This window comes from Pseudophryne corroboree, chromosome 7 (assembly GCF_028390025.1).
Source record: "Pseudophryne corroboree isolate aPseCor3 chromosome 7, aPseCor3.hap2, whole genome shotgun sequence".
Classification (NCBI taxonomy): Eukaryota; Metazoa; Chordata; class Amphibia; order Anura; family Myobatrachidae; genus Pseudophryne; species Pseudophryne corroboree.
The window spans coordinates 312863689-312885320 of record NC_086450.1 but is presented as its reverse complement, the minus strand read 5'-3'; the positions used below and the strand labels follow the sequence as shown (position 1 = coordinate 312885320).

Here is a 21632-nt window from a genome sequence, read left to right as displayed (position 1 = left end):
GGACGTTAACCACCTCGGAACATCCTCCCTTATACGTCACCTGCAGCGCATTCATAATAAGTCAGTGACAAGTTCAAAAACTTTGGGCGACAGCGGAAGCAGTCCACTGACCAGTAAATCCCTTCCTCTTGTAACCAAGCTCACGCAAACCACCCCACCAACTCCCTCAGTGTCAATTTCCTCCTTCCCCAGGAATGCCAATAGTCCTGCAGGCCATGTCACTGGCAATTCTGACGAGTCCTCTCCTGCCTGGGATTCCTCCGATGCATCCTTGCGTGTAACGCCTACTGCTGCTGGCGCTGCTGTTGTTGCTGCTAGGAGTCGATGGTCATCCCAGAGGGGAAGTCGTAAGCCCACTTTTACTACTTCCACCAAGCAATTGACTGTCCAACAGTCCTTTGCGAGGAAGATGAAATATCACAGCAGTCATCCTGTTGCAAAGCGGATAACTGAGGCCTTGACAACTATGTTGGTGTTAGACGTGCGTCCGGTATCCGCCATTAGTTCACAGGGAACTAGACAATTTCTTGAGGTAGTGTGCCCCCGTTACCAAATACCATCTAGGTTCCACTTCTCTAGGCAGGCGATACCGAGAATGTACACGGACGTCAGAAAAAGATTCACCAGTGTCCTAAAAAATGCAGTTGTACCCAATGTCCACTTAACCACGGACATGTGGACAAGTGGAGCAGGGCAGGGTCAGGACTATATGACTGTGACAGCCCACTGGGTAGATGTATGGACTCCCGCCGCAAGAACAGCAGCGGCGGCACCAGTAGCAGCATCTCGCAAACGCCAACTCTTTCCTAGGCAGGCTACGCTTTGTATCACCGCTTTCCAGAATACGCACACAGCTGAAAACCTCTTACGGCAACTGAGGAAGATCATCGCGGAATGGCTTACCCCAATTGGACTCTCCTGTGGATTTGTGGCATCGGACAACGCCAGCAATATTGTGTGTGCATTAAATATGGGCAAATTCCAGCACGTCCCATGTTTTGCACATACCTTGAATTTGGTGGTGCAGAATTTTTTTAAAAACGACAGGGGCGTGCAAGAGATGCTGTCGGTGGCCAGAAGAATTGTGGGACACTTTCGGCGTACAGGCACCACATACAGAAGACTGGAGCAACACCAAAAACGCCTGAACCTGCCCTGCCATCATCTGAAGCAAGAAGTGGTAACGAGGTGGAATTCAACCCTATATATGCTTCAGAGGTTGGAGGAGCAGCAAAAGGCCATTCAAGCCTATACAATTCAGCACGATATAGGAGGTGGAATGCACCTGTCTCAAGCGCAGTGGAGAATGATTTCAACGTTGTGCAAGGTTCTGCTGCCCTTTGAACTTGCCACACGTGAAGTCAGTTCAGACACTGCCAGCCTGAGTCAGGTCATTCCCCTCATCAGGCTTTTGCAGAAGAAGCTGGAGACATTGAAGGAGGAGCTAACACGGAGCGATTCCGCTAGGCATGTGGGACTTGTGGATGGAGCCCTTAATTCGCTTAACAAGGATTCACGGGTGGTCAATCTGTTGAAATCAGATCACTACATTTTGGCCACCGTGCTCGATCCTAGATTTAAAACCTACCTTGGATCTCTCTTTCCGGCAGACACAAGTCTGCTGGGGTTCAAAGACCTGCTGGTGAGAAAATTGTCAAGTCAAGCGGAACGCGACCTGTCAACATCTCCTCCTTCACATTCTCCCGCAACTGGGGGTGCTAGGAAAAGGCTCAGAATTCCGAGCCCACCCGCTGGCGGTGATGCAGGGCAGTCTGGAGCGACTGCTGATACTGACATCTGGTCCGGACTGAAGGACCTGACAACGATTACGGACATGTCGTCTACTGTCACTGCATATGATTCTCTCCCCATTGAAAGAATGGTGGAGGATTATATGAGTGACCGCATCCAAGTAGGCACGTCAGACAGTCCGTACTTATACTAGCAGGAAAAAGAGGCAATTTGGAGGCCCTTGCACAAACTGGCTTTATTCTACCTAAGTTGCCCTCCCACAAGTGTGTACTCCGAAAGAGTGTTTAGTGCCGCCGCTCACCTTGTCAGCAATCGGCGTACGAGGTTACTTCCAGAAAATGTGGAGAAGATGATGTTCATTAAAATGAATTATAATCAATTCTTCCGTGGAGACATTGACCAGCAGCAATTGCCTCCACAAAGTACACAGGGAGCTGAGATGGTGGATTCCAGTGGGGACGAATTGATAATCTGTGAGGAGGGGGATGTACACGGTGATATATCGGAGGATGATGATGAGGTGGACATCTTGCCTCTGTAGAGCCAGTTTGTGCAAGGAGAGATTAATTGCTTCTTTTTTGGTGGGGGTCCAAACCAACCCGTCATTTCAGTCACAGTCGTGTGGCAGACCCTGTCACTGAAATGATGGGTTGGTTAAAGTGTGCATGTCCTGTTTATACAACATAAGGGTGGGTGGGAGGGCCCAAGGACAATTCCATCTTGCACCTCTTTTTTATTTAATTTTTCTTTGCATCATGTGCTGTTTGGGGAGTATTTTTTTGAAGGGCCATCCTGCGTGACACTGCAGTGCCACTCCTAGATGGGCCAGGTGTTTGTGTCGGCCACTAGGGTCGCTTATCTTACTCACACAGCTACCTCATTGCGCCTCTTTTTTTCTTTGCGTCATGTGCTGTTTGGGGAGTGTTTTTTGGAAGGGCCATCCTGCGTGACACTGCAGTGCCACTCCTAGATGGGCCAGGTGTTTGTGTCGGCCACTAGGGTCGCTTATCTTACTCACACAGCTACCTCATTGCGCCTCTTTTTTTCTTTGCGTCATGTGCTGTTTGGGGAGTGTTTTTTGGAAGGGCCATCCTGCGTGACACTGCAGTGCCACTCCTAGATGGGCCAGGTGTTTGTGTCGGCCACTAGGGTCGCTGAGCTTACTCACACAGCTACCTCATTGCGCCTCTTTTTTTCTTTGCGTCATGTGCTGTTTGGGGAGTGTTTTTTGGAAGGGCCATCCTGCGTGACACTGCAGTGCCACTCCTAGATGGGCCAGGTGTTTGTGTCGGCCACTAGGGTCGCTTAGCTTACTCACACAGCTACCTCATTGCGCCTCTTTTTTTCTTTGCGTCATGTGCTGTTTGGGGAGTGTTTTTTGGAAGGGCCATCCTGCGTGACACTGCAGTGCCACTCCTAGATGGGCCAGGTGTTTGTGTCGGCCACTAGGGTCGCTTATCTTACTCACACAGCTACCTCATTGCGCCTCTTTTTTTCTTTGCGTCATGTGCTGTTTGGGGAGTGTTTTTTGGAAGGGCCATCCTGCGTGACACTGCAGTGCCACTCCTAGATGGGCCAGGTGATTGTGTCGGCCACTAGGGTCGCTTATCTTACTCACACAACTACCTCATTGCGCCTCTTTTTTTCTTTGCGTCATGTGCTGTTTGGGGAGTGTTTTTTGGAAGGGCCATCCTGCGTGACACTGCAGTGCCACTCCTAGATGGGTCAGGTGTTTGTGTCGGCCACTAGGGTCGCTTAGCTTACTCACACAGCTACCTCGGTGCAAATTTTAGGACTAAAAATAATATTGTGAGGTGTGAGGTGTTCAGAATAGACTGAAAATGAGTGGAAATTATGGTTTTTGAGGTTAATAATACTTTGGGATCAAAATGACCCCCAAATTCTATGATTTAAGCTGTTTTTTAGTGTTTTTTGAAAAAAACACCCGAATCCAAAACACACCCGAATCCGACAAAAAAAATTCGGTGAGGTTTTGCCAAAACGCGGTCGAACCCAAAACACGGCCGCGGAACCGAACCCAAAACCAAAACACAAAACCCGAAAAATTTCAAGTGCACATCTCTAATATATATTTGTATGTGTATATATATATATATATATAAAAGCGCTACTTCTCTTTCTTTTGACTGAAATTGGTACCAATTGGACTTCAGGTTTTTGAGGGGGTTCAGCTGCTGTCCACCTGCTTGATTGAATATTGGATGGACATTGGGCTTGTTTAAAGGTGGACAGAATGTTACTGGGTGCAGAGTAATTTAAAAAAGAAAAGAAAAAAAAATGAAAATAAATAAATAAATTATATAAATAATAAGACGTGCGGTGGGGTGAGGCAGGTGAGGCAGAGCCTTTCCTGTCATACTAACGTTTGTGCCAGAGTTTTGACTGTATAAAGTATATAAAAAATATAAAGAATATGTTTGAAATATCTTTTTTGCATTATTCTAATAATTTTTATAGCCAAACCTCTGGAGTAAAACTAAAAAGTCTATGGCAGATGAGGCAGTGCCTCACCTAGCTAACTTTTCCGCTTATCTCTGATCAAAACTCACCAAATTTCCAGGAATTTATCCTGCAGAACCTGTGTATAATACCCAGATGTACGCTTTGGCTCATATATTGCGTGTAAATCTGGCTCTGGTGCTAGCCAGTGTATCCTGAGCTATTTAGCTCACCGCACGTCCCATATATATATATATATATATATATATATATATGTCCTCTGGTGGACTTTTGTCATGGTGGCTTGACAAAAGCTCAATAAAGGAGCTGAAACATAGCCATTAAAAGCTATGTCTTCAGTCTTGAGTCCAGTTTATTCTATAGATGGAGTGCCGCCGCAGGGGACTTGTATGTGTTGTCAGCCTACAGTGGCTTACATCGGAGGGAACCTGCTGAAGTAATTAGTAGGTTACCATGAGTGCCAGATCTTGGATTTTGTATATGTATATATATATATATATATATATATATATATAAAATATTCCCCTTTTGCACTATTGTAGTAGACTACTGATATAGGCAGCCAATTTCACTAAGGGCCTAATTCAGACCTGATAGCAGCAGCAAATTTGTTAGCTAATGGGAAAAACCATGTGCATTGCAGGTGGGGTAGATATAACATTTGCAGAGAGAGTTAGATTTGGGTAGGTTACATTGTTTCTGTGCAGGGTAAATACTGGCTGCTTTATTTTTAGACTGCAATTTAGATTTCAGTTTGAACACACCCCACCCAAATCTACCTCTCTCTGCACATGTTAATTATGCAGTGTACATGGTTTTGCCCATTAGCTAACAAATTTGCTGCTGCGATCAGGTCTGAATTAGGCCCTAAGTCCCCTGTTATAAAGAACAGAACAAACAATATATACAACAATGGTGAATAGGTGGCACTATATTGTTATAACATATATAGTTAGATTACAAGCAAATCGCCTTTTGGTGAAATATGACACTTAAAATCCAAGTTGACAAATTTGTTGTACTTATTTTACATATGTATTAAAGCATTCATAAAATATCACAAAGAAGTGTCCATTATTTCCTCCTACCACTCGTGTAGATTGGAGGTCACAATATGAACAGATAACCCAATGCGTTTCGTCTCAAGCCGAGACTTCATTAGGGGTATATCTATAACTATAGACTTTGTTATTTACGTTAGCTGTAGAGAATATATGTTCGGACACTTTTGTCTGACAGACTGAGCACAAAACTTGTAGAAATGTGGCCCATTCACCTAGGCACTTTAAAAAAGGTGTGCGATAACTCAGATACCTTAGACCACAGGTTCTCAAACTTGGTCCTCAGGACCCCACACAGTGCATGTTTTGCAGGTCTCCTCACAGAATCACAAGTGAAATAATTAGCTCCACCTGTGGACCTTTTAAAATGTGTCAGTGAGTAATTAATACACCTGTGCACTTGCTGGGTTACCTGCAAAACATGCACTGTGTGGGGTCCTGAGGACCGAGTTTGAGAACCACAGCCTTAGACCAATCCGGTTCATGTTGAAATGCCCCAATGCGTTCAACCCCTAGGTCCAAAGGTGTAATCCTCCTGTGGATCCAGATATCTGTGAAATGGACACTTCTTTGTGATATTTGTTATAAATGTTTTAATAAGTATGTAAAATAAGTACAACAAATTTGTCAACTTGGATTTTAAGTGTCATATTTCGCCAATAGGCGATTAGCTAGTGATCTAACAATGGCCCTCATTCCGAGTTGTTCGCTCGCTAGCTGCTTTTAGCAGCATTGCACACGCTAAGCCACTGCCTTCTGGGAGTGTCTTAGCTTAGCAGAATTGCGAACGAAAGATTAGCAGAATTGCGAATAGAAATTTCTTAGCAGTTTCTGAGTATCTCCAGACTTACTCAGCCATTGCGATCAGTTCAGTCAGTTTCGTTCCTGGTTTGACGTCACAAACACACCCAGCGTTCGCCCAGACACTCCCCCGTTTCTTCAGACACTCCCGCGTTTTTCCCAGAAACGCCAGCGTTTTTTCGCACACTTCCAGAAAACGGCCAGTTTCCGCCCAGAAACACCCACTTCCTGTCAATCACAGTACGATCATCAGAACGATGAAAATTCCTCGTTATGCCGTGAGTAAAATACCTAACTTTTGTGTAAAATAACTAAGCGCATGCGCTCTGCGAACCTTGCGCATGCGCATTAAGCGACTAATCGCAATATAGCGAAAATCGGCAATGAGCGAACAACTTGAAATGACCACCAATATATGTTATAAAAATATATAATATTATACTTTATAAAAATATATTTACAATTGTGTGTGTGTGTGTATATATATATATATATATATATATATAAAAAATATATATTTACAATTGTTGTGCGTGTGTGTGTATATATATATATATATATATATATGAGCCAGGATTTATATAGGGATTTATCCATGGAGACCAGCCACAGTCCTGGGAGGTAAATATGCGAACGTGGCAATTATCAGCTTGATGGTTGGAATGGATGACCTCTTTCAGCTTGTTCTGGGACCCAGCAAAGATCCTTTTAAAAGCTCCGGTCTTGTCCTTAATAAATCGCAATGGTGATTCCTGTGGGCTTCTAGGCTTGTCTCTTGGTTGATCCAAATTGCAATAGTACCCATCTCCTGTACCAAAGTGATTTACTGTGAAACACAGCTTTTTCAAGGTAATGAGAAAAAGTACAGCAAGGAGGAGATTCACTGGATGACTAGACATATCATCTAGATCAGGGGTGGCCAGACTTTTGGAGTCGGCGATCTACTTTGAAGCTTTTGTGATTTACCTAGGTGGGATCATAAAAAGGGGCGTGGTATAACAAAAAGTGGGCGTGGTATAACAAAAAAAGGGACGTAGCCTTGCTGCACAGAGTGTAATGACTGTCTCGCACGAAATAACACATTGGCCCCCACAGGTAAAAACCTCAAACACATTGGCCCCCACAGTGCCAGATACACATATGCCCCCACAGTGCCATGTGCCCACAGTGCCAGATATGACCCCACAGTGCCAGATACAGATATGCCCCCACAGTGCCAGATACAGATATACCCCCACAGTGCCAGATATGACCCCACAATGCCAGATACAGATATGCCCCAAAAGTGCCAGAAACAGATATGCCCCCACAGTGCCATGCCCCCACAGTGCCACATATGACCCCACAGTGCCACATATGCCCCCACAGTGCCATATATGCCAGATATGCCCCCACAGTCCAGATACAGATATGACCCCACAGTGCCATGTGCCCACAGTGCTAGTTTTGCCCCCACAGTGCCAGATACAGATATGCCCCCACAGTGCCATGCCCCCACAGTGCCAAATATGCCCCCACAGTGCCACATATGCCCCAACAGTGCTGCTCGCCGTTGTGTAGAGAGCGCAGCGCGTGCTTCTCCTGCCTGCCGCCGTGCCTCTCAGTCTCGTCTCCGGCGGTGATGGCAGCATGTATATCTCAAATCAGGCGCCGGTCCGCGAGCTCTCATTGGCTAACGAACCGGCGCCTGATTTGAGCTATACACTCCACCCTCACTGCCGGAGACCAGACTGAGGGGCAAGGCGGCAGGCACGAGATGCGCGCTCTGCGCTCTCCTCACCTCGCATCAGGTGGATGGGCGGCGGATCGCGATCGACTGGTCGCATGCAATAGACTGTTTGGCCACCCCTGATCTAGATGGTATTGCCCAATGGAAGCTTTTGTGTTTTACCGCTGAAAGGATTCCAATCGGATCCCTTCCATCACTCCCTGCGGTGCATACATCAGCCCATGCATGTGCAGAGAGAACTCTGAGTCATAAACCAGGAATTCCTATCATTATAAAAGACAGCTCTTATCACAAGAGCTGTCCTTTTGGAATCTTTGAAATCTTCTTCAAGCATCTGGCGTTACTAAATGCTTGATGCATCCTGCCCATAGTGCAGGGAAAAAAAATTATGCTGGTTTGTAATTGTCTTACAGCAGGGCTGGCCAAACCAGTCCTCGAGATCTAGCAACAGTTCACATTTTCCAGACCACCTAGCTAGTGCACAGGTGTAGTCATTAGTAATTACGATGTGCTGCATTCATTCCTAACTGACAATTCTACAGATCTCCAGGAGGCCTGGAAAACATGAACTGTTGGTAGATCTCGAGGACCGGTTTGGCCAGCCCTATCTTACAGGTTACAGTATGAATTGGGGAATGGGATAGGAGATTGGATCTATTATTTTACAAAGAGTGAAATAAACTACTGTATATTTGATTTCATCAAATAAAAAAAATTGAAATTCATAAGAAAGGGAAATGGGGTTTATATAATAATCTATGAGATATAGGCACAGGCACGGTTTTGATGAGTCTGCCCATATTTTCAAAGCAGTAATCATTTAAAAATAAAAATCAGGTTGGATTTGCCTTTTAAATGGTTGCCTCTATATAAATACTGTAGAACTCGCCAGAATTGCATCCATATCTGCGACAGGCTATTACATAGGCAGGGTTGTAATGTATAAACCCATGGCCGATCGCCCAAGCTCATTTCAGGTCTCCTCTAACACTTCAGTCTTTCACCCCACAACAGCTGATATTTGGGAAGTAGAGCTTATGCCATAATTTACACTTTCCGTATTCATACGAACCCAATTGAAATAAAGTCAGCTGACCTCTTTTCTCACAGCGCGATCGTTTCTTTTCTCTTTTGAAATAGCGCTAGTGTACTATTGGTCCGCTGTCCTCTTCCTTCCCCCTACGGCACAGAGTGCAAAATGCCTTTAACCACTGGTGCCCTAGGATGCAGATAACTGTGCCTTAGCAAAAAAATAAAAAATTAAAGGGCACACTTAGGCCTAGTCAGTCTTATGGATAGTACAGCCTTTTATATTGTTATGGTAAAAATTAGGTATTTGGAGAGGATCACTGTATTTACAGTGAACACTAACAATGTCAATGACAAACAGTATTAAAATGATCTCCAGGTAATACTACTGAATATACTTACTTTCTTTTCTCCTTAAAGTTATTGAAGAGTTTAAACGTTTCCCCCTTTAAGGTTTAAAAATTTTAAGACTAAAATATCTGTAAAAAAAGGTCCAGATAATGCAAAGAATAATTATACAAATAATGCAAATCAACTCTGTGTAGGATGATTGCCTTCCTTCTAGCCACTTGCTTGACTCTTGATGCCCCTGCCCCCTCGGTAACGAGCACAAGAAGGAGGGCAGTACAAAGCACATGCTGCTTTTAGCATACAGAGAACCATGCGCATTTGGAGTAGTGGCAGTCTGCCAGACACCTCCAGTTCATGCTGATCCCACTCATAAGGTAGATCTGACAGGGGCGTTTCAACAGAGGAGGGGGCCCATGTACACTTCCGAGTGCTGTAGACTCTGGGACTGTGCCAGAGTCTACTGTGCATGCGCAGGTCTCCAGAAACATGGTGCCCGCCATGATCTGAAGACCAATTTGGCTACCGCGCATGCGTGGTGGCCATTTTGCAACTATTTCTGCCGCGATCGCTGCACCCGCGCTGGACTTCGGAAATGTAAGTATTCAAATGGGTGCAGTGTGTGCGGTGTGCCCCCCCCCCCCTGGACCAAGGGACCCGTGTGCACCGCACACATTGCACCAATTATAGAAACTCCTATGAAAGCAGAAGTAGAGATGGGATGGTAACGGGGAAGCGTGAGTCAAATTCAACTCTAGAGGTCATTACTGCCGTAAATGGCCACACACAACCTCTGTAAGGCAGCCTGGAGTGTGGCAGCAGGGTATGCATGCCAGCCCAAACCACTGATTTCTGGACTGGCTCAGGAAGCATATGCCTCCTTCCTCCCAGCCCACCACTGATTGTTAATTGTTAACAGTTGCGGATGTCACTTTTACCTGATAAAATGTAAAGAAATTTAAACAGAAATGAAAAATAAAAGTTCAATCAAGTAAAAATCTAAATTGTGTTTCTTTTTTATAAAGCAAATTGGAATATTCTTCCTTCTGCACCACAAAATAAAAATATCAATTAAGTAGTGCAATGGATGGCCACTTAATATAATATAGTAGTCACATGAAGAGTTGTGTACTGTAGCTTCAAACTGAAAGATCAAGCCACAATAAGCCAAACTGCAGCACAAGTTAATGTTGCTGGTTGTCATCATCTTCAATGCAATTGGTGACTCTTCACCTTCATCCAGTTGTACCTGAGTCATTGTGAACAGACTCTTACTATACATGGTCTATGCTCCCCTTCCTCCTGCCTTCCGTCAGTCAGAATTGTAAAAATGTACCATGTTCTGCCTACAGATACAGTATATACATATATTCTTTTTTTTAATTCTTTTTTTTATGCATGGACAGTACAGAAATGTTTTACACAAATAAAATATTGTAAATACAAAACTATATGTTCCCCATTGTATCTTGTTGTTAGTTGCCCTCAGGGCACTTCACTGACAGAACTCTCCTGATACACTCTTCCTTAGCCTACTAATCTCTGCTGAAATCAATAGGCAGCAACACAAAATAGTGTTGAGTTCTGCCTAATATCAACCAATCTTACCAAATACTGTAAATTAACAAGTTTAAACAAATGATTTTAATATTTGCCAGTTTTGAATATGCAGCTTTATTTTGTAATCGTTAACATGCAAAGAATGTAGAGCTACACACACCATCATTTGATGCAGTATTTGCAGTACTTAGTATGTTGTAAGTGAAGAATCTAGTATTGTAAGAGATTTATAAATGTTTGTTATGCTTGGTTATGTTAAGTCAGTCAAAATCTCAAGGAACGTATTCTGATTCCACAGTAAGATACCAGTATGTTTTTTTTTATAATTTCCTTCATTACATTGCCGAATGAGCTGAGTGGCAGTACAACTTAAAGACACTGTAGTTTTAGTAATGAAAATGTCAGTGTCTCTTTTATTCCACAGCCGGTGATAGAATCTCTGCATCAATCCACTAAAATTACAGCAATAGACATATCAAGTAAACGTTGACACAAGTCAGGAAAAAAAATGCAGGTTTGACTGCATCTACATCTAGCAATCTTTAGTCGAGCAACACAATCATTTTGAGGCTGACAACTGTATTTTCAATGCTCCTAACAGATAGAACTCCTTAGAACTACATGAAAGTGACAAAAAAAATAGCTTGTACAGTAGTAAATGCAAATACATATTAGAATGATTCCTACGACGTGATCCTTGTTGTGTTTGTATTAGACAATAATTGAATATCATTGTTGGGTGTTCATATAGCATGCCGTGATATTCATTTATTTATAGAACATTTATTTTACATGTGTAGCAAGGATTTATAATAGCTAAAAGTGGTGTTTATTTATAGAAAATTTGTGCTAGATGCATCATCGCTTGAAAAGTGGTAAAATGGAGAGTTAAAAAGTACCAGCCAATCAGGTTCTAACTGCTATGTCACAGGCTGTGTTTGAAAAATGTCAGGAGCTGATTGGCTGATACTTTTTCACTCTCCATTTTATCACTTTCCAAGCAATGATGCATCTGGCCCAAGGCGGTATCCTATTAATGGCAGCTTATTACCTCAAATTACCCCCCAATGCTAGCACTTATCCACGATAAGAAGCCCTTTTTTCCTCTGTGGTGGCTGTGAAAATACATAGGTCCATGACTTTTTGTGGATCCTTTGTGTTTTTGTGAGAAAAACAAAATTCTTTTGGACATAAAAAAACGGGGTTTATTTGGATACCCCGGAAAAAAAAATGCAAAAGAAAAAATTGTGTAAAAAGCCTGTATTTTACATCATAAAAATTTTCACCACTAATAGTGTACCACCTAATTTTACATGTGTAGTCATGATATAGAAAAGCTACACATTTTTATGATCATTTTCTCTGCGGTCTGCTAAATTGAAATAGTGGGATTTTATAGTTCAGTGTTGCACTGTGTCTAACAGGGACAAGTTGAGGTGTTGCCCATAGCATCCAATTAGAGTCTAGCTACAGTGTCATTTAACTAGTACATTCTATAAAATGATAGCTACCATAGAATCTAATTGATTGCTTTGAGTAACATCTCCACTTATCCTCTTTAGAAGTTTTGGTAAGTTACCGCCAAAGACAGACAGTGGATGTTTCCTGGTGTTCTGTGTTAACATTTCCCAACCAGATGTAAAGCTGGTATAGTAGATTGTTCAGGTAGCTGTCCTTTAATAAATGGATGTGTGGTGAAAAAAACTGTACATCATCCTGTTTTTTCTTAAGGTACTTCACTTTTACACTTTTTTTGGTACTGACACTTCTCCATTTAATGAGTATAACTAGCTATTTAATTGAGTACAAGTGAATTCATCTGACAGACAAGTTGTGAAATCTGATGATTAAGCTCTTTCACTTGAATAGAGCAATTTTGATATTACATTAATGCTGTTTTGAAAGAAAATGAAAAGAAAGTATATATTTGTACAGTTATATTAATAATGTGTGGCTCATAAAACATTTTCAAATTAAATGCACCCTGATGGGTGATTGATATGTTGGTCGGATAAGTGATTTTCAGAAAATAGCATCACATTTTGATAACAAAGGGAGAGATTTATCAAAGCTTGAAGAGAGATAAAGTGGAGAGAGATGAAGTACCAACCAATCAGCTCCTGTAATTTTTCAAACATAGCCTATAACATGGCTGTTAGGAACTGATTGGCTGGTGTTTTATCTTTCTTCACTTTATCTCTCACCAAAATTTGATCAATTCGGCCCAAAGCAAGAGATCCTTATGAACTGTATTGCACAACAATTTGCGGTTTATTAATTTAATTGTTACAGTATTCATCATACAATATTTCAATGCTTTTTTACTTTTTTTTATAGTCATGCCTACAGCACTGGAAAATGTTTTACTCTTTGATGTCTTACAGTATTTATTCAACCAATCACAAGTTTTGTTTTCTAGTTCTCTTTAATCTGAAATCCATTAGTTGTTTTATGACTGTCAAGACCACACGTGTCATATGTTTGTGTATATATAAGTGGCAATGGTTTGTCCAATATGGTACAGTACATTCCTAACACAATTATTTATGGATGCATGTATATTCCTTGAAACAGGTGGCAAAATGGGAGAACAAGAGCCTGGAAGCAAAATATCCTGTATGGCCCAGGATCACAGGAGCTTTGGAAATCGAACCTGATGACAACCACCTCAGCATTGTTACGCTGGAAGAGGCGCCATTTGTCATTGTTGAGAACATGGACTACCTGACAGGAACATGTGTAAGGAATACTGTGCCATGTCGAAAATACATCAGGTTAAAGTAAGTACATTTAAAAAAAGGAAATAAATACTAAAGTCATAAAGACCTAATGTATTGCTATTAGTATTCATTTCCAATGTTGTTTACCGAAATTTCAGATTCATTTAATGTATCATTTTGGGATGTTGTTGAGTGCTTGGGATCCTGTCAGTCAGAGTGCCAACACCGGAATCCCGACACCTGTTAGACTGCCGATGCCAGCATCCTGGCAGCAGGGATCCAAACATAAGTATTCTGGGGAGGTTAGGATTAAACTTCAGGTGGTGGGGTTAGGTTTAGCCTGCAGGATGGGAGGGTTGGAGTCAGGGCTGGATTAAGCCTTGGGGGTGCCCGGGGCACTTTAGACAGGGGGCCCTGATGGAAGGGGGTGGGGGTATATTGGATTGTGTATAGCAAACCGAAGACAAATTCCAAGTATACGCAAGTATACCTGGACAATAAAGCTGATTCTGAGTGACAAAATGCTCTTTACATGGACTTCCCTCTTAATACTGTATATGATTGTTGTCAGCTGTGTTGAACTATTTAATTAATAAGAAAGGTGTTTCAATACAGGTGATTGCAATCATAACTTAAGAAGGAAGTCCAGGTAGAGAGCATTTTTGTCCCTCCCGGAATGGGTCATAGTGGGAGGTATGGATTGTGTATATTAAATTTAGCCCAATGGTGTATATTTGATTTTTACCATTAGTCTAATAATACCTGGGGGCTGTTTATAGTTACACCTAATAGGAAAGACAACTATTTTATAAAATGTTCTTGTAGTGGAACAAAGACAACTTAAACAACCTTAAAATAAACATAGAAATATAAAAACTATAATTTATCTTGTCACATGCAAAAATAGCAGCAGCCTCTGTACTACTTACACATTGGGACAGGACTTAGGAGGACTCTGTGTGTGTGTTTCTCTAGACCAGTGGTTCTCAAACTCGGTCCTCAGGACCCCACACAGTGCATGTTTTGCAGGTAACCCAGCAAGTGTGCAGGTGTATTAATTACTAACTGAAACATTTTAAAAGGTCCACAGGTGGAGCTAATTATTTCACTTGTGATTTTGTGAGGAGACCTGCAAAACTTGCACCGTGTGGGGTCCTGAGGACCGAGTTTGAGAACCTGTGCTCTAAACCCTCATTAGATAAGAAGTTACACAGGACTCAGACACCCAGGTGTGGAGAGAGCTGCAAATGACTCACCCTGTGTCACTTATAACTCTCTTCACCCTCCTATCTCTCCTCTGGTTGGAAAGCTCCATCGATAGTTCATGAAATCTGCATTCTGTCCTGCTCACATTCTGGCTGTCTGGTTCTATTGCTGCATAAAAAGGTAAAGCTAGTGATGTCAGTGTGCTCTGGCAGGGGGGGGGGGGGGGGCGGGCTGACAGAGGAGGGCCCTGGGTACAGTATGCCATGCATCCCCCCTTAGCCTGGCTATGGTTGAGATCAGGCTGTGGCCAGTAGATATTAGGGTTATGCTGCAGGGAGGGAGGGTAAGGTTTAGGCTGCTGGGAGGGTGGGTTAGGGGGATGGAGAAGATTAGGGTTAGCTGCCTTCTGCGCCCCTGTCGGAATGCCAGTGTCAGTATTCTGACCGCCTGCATCCTGACTTTCGATATCCCATACCCAACCCATCAAATTGTGTGTTAAGAAATTAAGGGAAAGGGAAATGTAAAAAACCAGTAGGATTAATATACTGTATGTGTTTACTGCTTCTAGCATTCACTAATGTTCACATTATGGTGAAGATCAGTTCTCGGTGTTAATCCCAATTTTTTTAAATGGGTGATTAAATGTCATATTGGTGGTTTGTTGCACTACTGCTATACTTACAGTATGTGCCACTGTTACCAAAGCTGCAATGTTTTCATTTGTTCCCTATCATTCAGCCCTTCTGCTGGGAGACTTGAAAATTCAAAGTTCAAATTGATAGACTTCCCAGGCAATCGGTTTAATTCAGCAAATTATTAATCATCTCATCTTGCGTAACAACAGGTCAATTGTTTTGACGTTATGAAGACTGTGAGCTTCTGTTACATGTATGAATGGGATCTATAGTTTATTTTCTAGTTGTATCTAAATATTTAAACAGTGGGAAAAGTGTGGGGACCACATACGGTGGAATGTGCAAATATTTAGAGGTACATAAAAAATATTACCTGCATTGTGATGTCATGCACCATTTTGCCAGCTAAGGGAAAATGTATCAAACCTTGTAGAGAGATAAACTAGAGATAAAATACCAGCCAATCAGCTCTTAACTGCTATTGTATGTCATTTTGCAGGCTGTGCTTGAAAAATTATTAGCTGGTACATTTTCTCTCTCCACTTTATCTCTCTCCAAGGCTTGATTCATTTTCCTGTTAATGAGTTTATGCATGGAACAGCATGGCAATATGGTGTTGGCTATTGAGCAAACAGAGAAAAAGTATTCCTTTATTAGGGCACACAAGGACTAATACCATTCATTTAACTATAAGTCATCATCCTTTCAGATAATGACCACTAATGTTAAAATATAACTTTTATTAAGTACCGTTAATAGCTGGCGAAATATGTGAATGAAAATAATAAATTTGTGAAAAAAGTGAAACAAAAATTTTTTTTTAAAAGAAAATGAAGTGATGTTAAAAAGCTAAACCACTGAATATGCTTGGTTTATTATTCCTAATTAGGAAATGTTCCTGGTTGCTAAACAGTACATTTTAAGAAGATGATATATTATGGATTAATACTCTTAATGTGTGTACGACTATACCCAAACACTCTTACTCTACTCCAGTGGTGTTAAGTAGCCACCCGTTATTAGCATGCCATATAGTTCTTCAATTCATAGCCAAAAGGCACTGGTGAATTGACTTAAATGTATACATTCACCATCATTAATCCTTGCCTCATAGGTTGGCATATTATTATGAACGGTTGTGTATGTTAGTCAACCTGTGGTTATTGCACGCTTATATAATCAGGAGAGTCTGCTATTATTCCACTACTAATTCAATTATATGGAGCAGAGAAGGATCGCTAATAAATGACCCGCAGCTGTATTTTCTGCTATAAGTTAATATGAGCTACTCACTTAAATTCAATATTTTAACTATTATCGGCTTTATAATTAGCCAGTTAAATTTATTGGGTTGTAGCTCAAGTTTATTCACAACTACCAGTCTTGTTGGTTACCTTACAGCATATGTGAAATTAATTACTGAGCCATATCAAACATGCATACTGTCTCATAAATTCACATAAGATTTCTGTCCTGAACTATATCAGAGATGTAGTCTCTGAACTCATTTTATTGTACCAGATTACAAATTGAATATAATCAACTAATGTCGTATCATATATTTCACTGCCGACGGCTAGGGTCTAGTAACTGGTGCGGGTTCTGAGGTTCTATTCTCCGCAATTGTATGCACCGGCTCATTCACATTTACTACCCATTGATCTTTTGGGATTAATTAGCAAAATGTGTCTCACAGCCTAATTAGTCAGATCGCGGTGTGTATGTAATTGATCACTATAAAACATACTCCGTTAAACAAACACCCGGTCTGGTGATATTCACATATGATTAGTATATCTAAGGTTGTGTCCCGGATAGAGATTTAGGAGCTCATTTGACATGCATCACGTCTCATAAGGAAGCTCATTTAATATTTAGCCGCTGAGGGGTAAAGGCTGAGCGGTACACGTGGAAACGTGTCCGCTTTTAATTAGTTTAAACCACTGCATGGGTGGAAAAGCCCTATAAATGTTTGATAAATATGCTTGATAATATAAGTATGTTGCTATAACAGTTGAATGATTTTATGTGTGTACGTAGGAGCAAGAAGGACTTTAGACAGCGGCATATGTGTGTTATGATAGCAACCTCAGTGAGCCGTTAAGTTTGATGGGGAGTGGGGAAACCTCTAAGTCCGTGCTGGGCACTACACTGAGCTGTTGGCTGCAGCACACGGCTAAATATTAAATGAGCTTCCTTATGAGACGTGATGCATGTCAAATGAGCTCCTAAATCTCTATCCGGAACACAACCTTAGATATACTAATCATATGTGAATATCACCAGACCGGGTGTTTGTTTAACGGAGTATGTTTTATAGTGATCAATTACATACACACCGCGATCTGACTAATTAGGCTGTGAGACACATTTTGCTAATTAATCCCAAAAGATCAATGGGTAGTAAATGTGAATGAGCCGGTGCATACAATTGCGGAGAATAGAACCTCAGAACCCGCACCAGTTATTAGACCCTAGCCGTCGGCAGTGAAATATATGATACGACATTAGTTGATTATATTCAATTTGTAATCTGGTACAATAAAATGAGTTCAGAGACTACATCTCTGATATAGTTCAGGACAGAAATCTTATGTGAATTTATGAGACAGTATGCATGTTTGATATGGCTCAGTAATTAATTTCACATATGCTGTAAGGTAACCAACAAGACTGGTAGTTGTGAATAAACTTGAGCTACAACCCAATAAATTTAACTGGCTAATTATAAAGCCGATAATAGTTAAAATATTGAATTTAAGTGAGTAGCTCATATTAACTTATAGCAGAAAATACAGCTGCGGGTCATTTATTAGCGATCCTTCTCTGCTCCATATAATTGAATTAGTAGTGGAATAATAGCAGACTCTCCTGATTATATAAGCGTGCAATAACCACAGGTTGACTAACATACACAACCGTTCATAATAATATGCCAACCTATGAGGCAAGGATTAATGATGGTGAATGTATACATTTAAGTCAATTCACCAGTGCCTTTTGGCTATGAATTGAAGAACTATATGGCATGCTAATAACGGGTGGCTACTTAACACCACTGGAGTAGAGTAAGAGTGTTTGGGTATAGTCGTACACACATTAAGAGTATTAATCCATAATATATCATCTTCTTAAAATTTACTGTTTAGCAACCAGGAACATATCCTAATTAGGAATAATAAACCAAGCATATTCAGTGGTTTAGCTTTTTAACATCACTTCATTTTCTTTTTAAAAAAATTTTTTGGTTCACTTTTTTCACAAATTTATTATTTTCATCCACATATTTCGCCAGCTATTAACGGTACATAATAAAAGTTATATTTTAACATTAGTGGTCATTATCTGAAAGGATGATGACTTATAGTTAAATGAATGGTATTAGTCCTTGTGTGCCCTAATAAAGGAATACTTTTTCTCTGTTTGCTCAATACTGAATAGTTCTATTCCAGGTGCACCCCCCTATAGATATATTATTAGTCCAATTTTGAGACAAATCAATTTCTAACTAGGGGAAAGATAATAATAAAATACCAGATATTACAGTATATTGGAAGTCTGTGCGGTCTTTCACATCCCAAATATGGTGTTGGCTGCAAGAAGAGCATACTTCCTTGCTTATACTGGGCAGAGCTGCCAGGGCATGGGCAAAGTCAGATATTTTTTGCATAATTAAGGCTATTGACAATAATGTTTCAGATATGTATATAGTTGTCTAAATGTGCTATTGTTTTGCAGCTTGAGGTATTTTCATGAATTTGAAAAGTTGGAGACCGCGTTGGTGTTTTGTACCTCTCCCAGGAGATTTTGCTCAGTCACTCCTACATTGAGATTTCTTTTCTCCATTAAGTGCAATTAGGGAGAATCCTTCTATGAGTCGAGGAGACAACTGGATAGGTGACATTAGGGCATGATGTGAGGTATCAATTAGACAGCAAATAGTCAAGTAGTTGTACAAATATTATAATAGAAGATGCCTTTTTATTATAGAAAATATGTAAATCATTTCAAACCACACAACTATATGGAAGTAGGAGTGAAAATGGTAGAATCAAAGAGTTAGTAGCATCTGGCAAGACCAATGCAGAGTTTATAGGCAAATGAATCAGTGTAAGCTTGTTACTGATTTCTATCTGTAACTGAATTAATTCATGGATTGCCATTTTAATTATAAAATACTTAAGTTTAAATTTAAACATGAAAATTACATATTGTTTGTAGATGGTAAATCTTCCGGACCTTAGCTGTGCCACTTACATAACCGTTGGACCATAGTTATCAATCAGTTATTGATATGTGTCCTCATATTGATGGAAAACATACATAGAGAGGAACATTTTGGGGTTATGTCAGACTTAGTTCAAGGAATGTACAGCAAGCTTTGTCTGACCCAAGTTATAGTGCAAGTTTTTGTTTGTTACAGTAATTCAACAACTGAAGGGACATATGTGAAAAAGTGCTGTAAAGGATTCTGCATAGATATCCTCAAGAAGCTTTCAAAGACTGTGAAATTCACCTATGATCTTTACCTCGTAACCAATGGGAAGCATGGCAAAAAAATCAATAACGTTTGGAATGGAATGATTGGTGAAGTAAGTTCAGTTAGGTAAAAGAGCTCCTTAGTAAGAACTTGTTAAAATACATTTTCTGTGTTTTATGTCTGAGAATTGTACCTGACACGTTTGTGCTTTCTGTTTTCTACCATTTTCATTAATGGACCAGGTGGTTTATAAGCGAGCAGTTATGGCAGTGGGTTCACTCACAATCAATGAAGAGCGTTCGGAGGTTGTTGATTTTTCAGTTCCATTTGTCGAAACTGGAATTAGTGTTATGGTATCACGTAGCAATGGCACCGTTTCTCCATCTGCTTTTTTAGGTAAGTTTTGTCTAATATCATTGGGAAAGATGGATACCTTTACATGTTTATCCTGCTGCAACCTGTCATACATTTGTTTTCTTCCATCTGATGCTACTCTTAATAATTAAAGCTAACCTATAATTGACTGTTGTGGATCAAGATGCTAGAGCTGTTTTTCTTTACTACCAATCACTTCTAGGGCTGAACTTCTTTTATCTTTGTGATAAGCATTGGTAGTATAGCAATGCCTTGGTTTATATATATATATATATATATATATATATATACTAAATTAAGTAGTTTCAGTTCTTTATCGAATTAGAAAAATAATGAATTTGATTGCAGCAATTCCACCTTATGCCATGGTATTTCTTGGATTTTGTCCTCCCTAATATAGAGCTGCCACCTAGGATGCTTGGTGCAATATAATATTTAAAGCTTTCTGAATAAAGGTGTTTCTAATTTATTGCACTCTGCCTGAAATATTCCAGCATACATATAAAGATTACTCCTCATTTCATGACACTGCTACTATGCTTCCTTCTTATTGGATAAACTGAGAAACTGTGATTGACTTGAAGAATGAGAGGTGGAAGGAGTTGCGGGTAGCATTATGGATTAAGGGACAGAAAAACAAGTAACAGCAAGTTAGGGGTAATAATATGAGTTTGGTGAGAAGAAAAGAACAACAAATAGCCTAAAGGTGAAGGTGCTATGGCTTATTCAACTAGAGTCACTTTAAGTCAAGGTGTATAGTATTATATTTAATAATTTAAAATAAGTCACAGGTTGATACTGTATGACATACAGATGACACATGTTTTGCTATTGGCTCCAGGCATTCAGAATCTCAGCTGTACAAATAAACAATTTGATTTTAATCCGCATTTTCCAGCTGTCAGTTTAATAAATTGTGTCTATTTTTCTCCTCTGTTCCCATCTTGCTGCAGAGCCGTTTAGTGCTTCTGTCTGGGTGATGATGTTTGTGATGCTTCTCATTGTGTCCGCAATGGCTGTGTTTATATTTGAGTACTTTAGTCCGGTAGGATATAACAGGAACTTAGCACAAGGGAAAGGTAAGATTTTCACCGTCTCATATTTAAACATGTACACATTGTTTAGATGGCTCATTATACTGTTTTGCTTCCTGTCCCCATCGAATGGTATAAAACTTTTGTCTCATTAGGTTTAAATTGCTTTCCAATGTTTTATGTACCAAAGAAGACTTAAAAGTAACTTCATTGTTAAACAATTTGTACTCTGTGTGTTTTAGACTACAAAAATTAATTGTGTTTCCTCTTCCAATTTAATACAAATAGCTATTAATTCCTCATTCTGCTTGGAGTGTTCTTTTGAGCTGTTGTGTCAGTCAGTGTTTATTGTAATGTATGCTATTTTTGTGTGTTTTACTTTTGTACTACTGTAGATATGTGTAATATGGTTTATGTTGTC

General features: G+C 40.4%; 1 protein-coding gene across 1 annotated transcript in view; it reads left to right on the top strand.

Annotated features, from left to right (window-relative positions):
* GRIN2A (glutamate ionotropic receptor NMDA type subunit 2A) overlaps positions 1–21632 on the top strand; it is a 995689-nt gene that overhangs the window by 718676 nt on the left and 255381 nt on the right. The window contains exons 6-9 of the mRNA XM_063934277.1: positions 13336–13541; positions 19746–19914; positions 20045–20198; positions 21131–21256. Coding sequence (XP_063790347.1) covers positions 13336–13541; positions 19746–19914; positions 20045–20198; positions 21131–21256 — 655 coding nt within the window. The remainder of the gene's footprint in view (positions 1–13335; positions 13542–19745; positions 19915–20044; positions 20199–21130; positions 21257–21632) is intronic.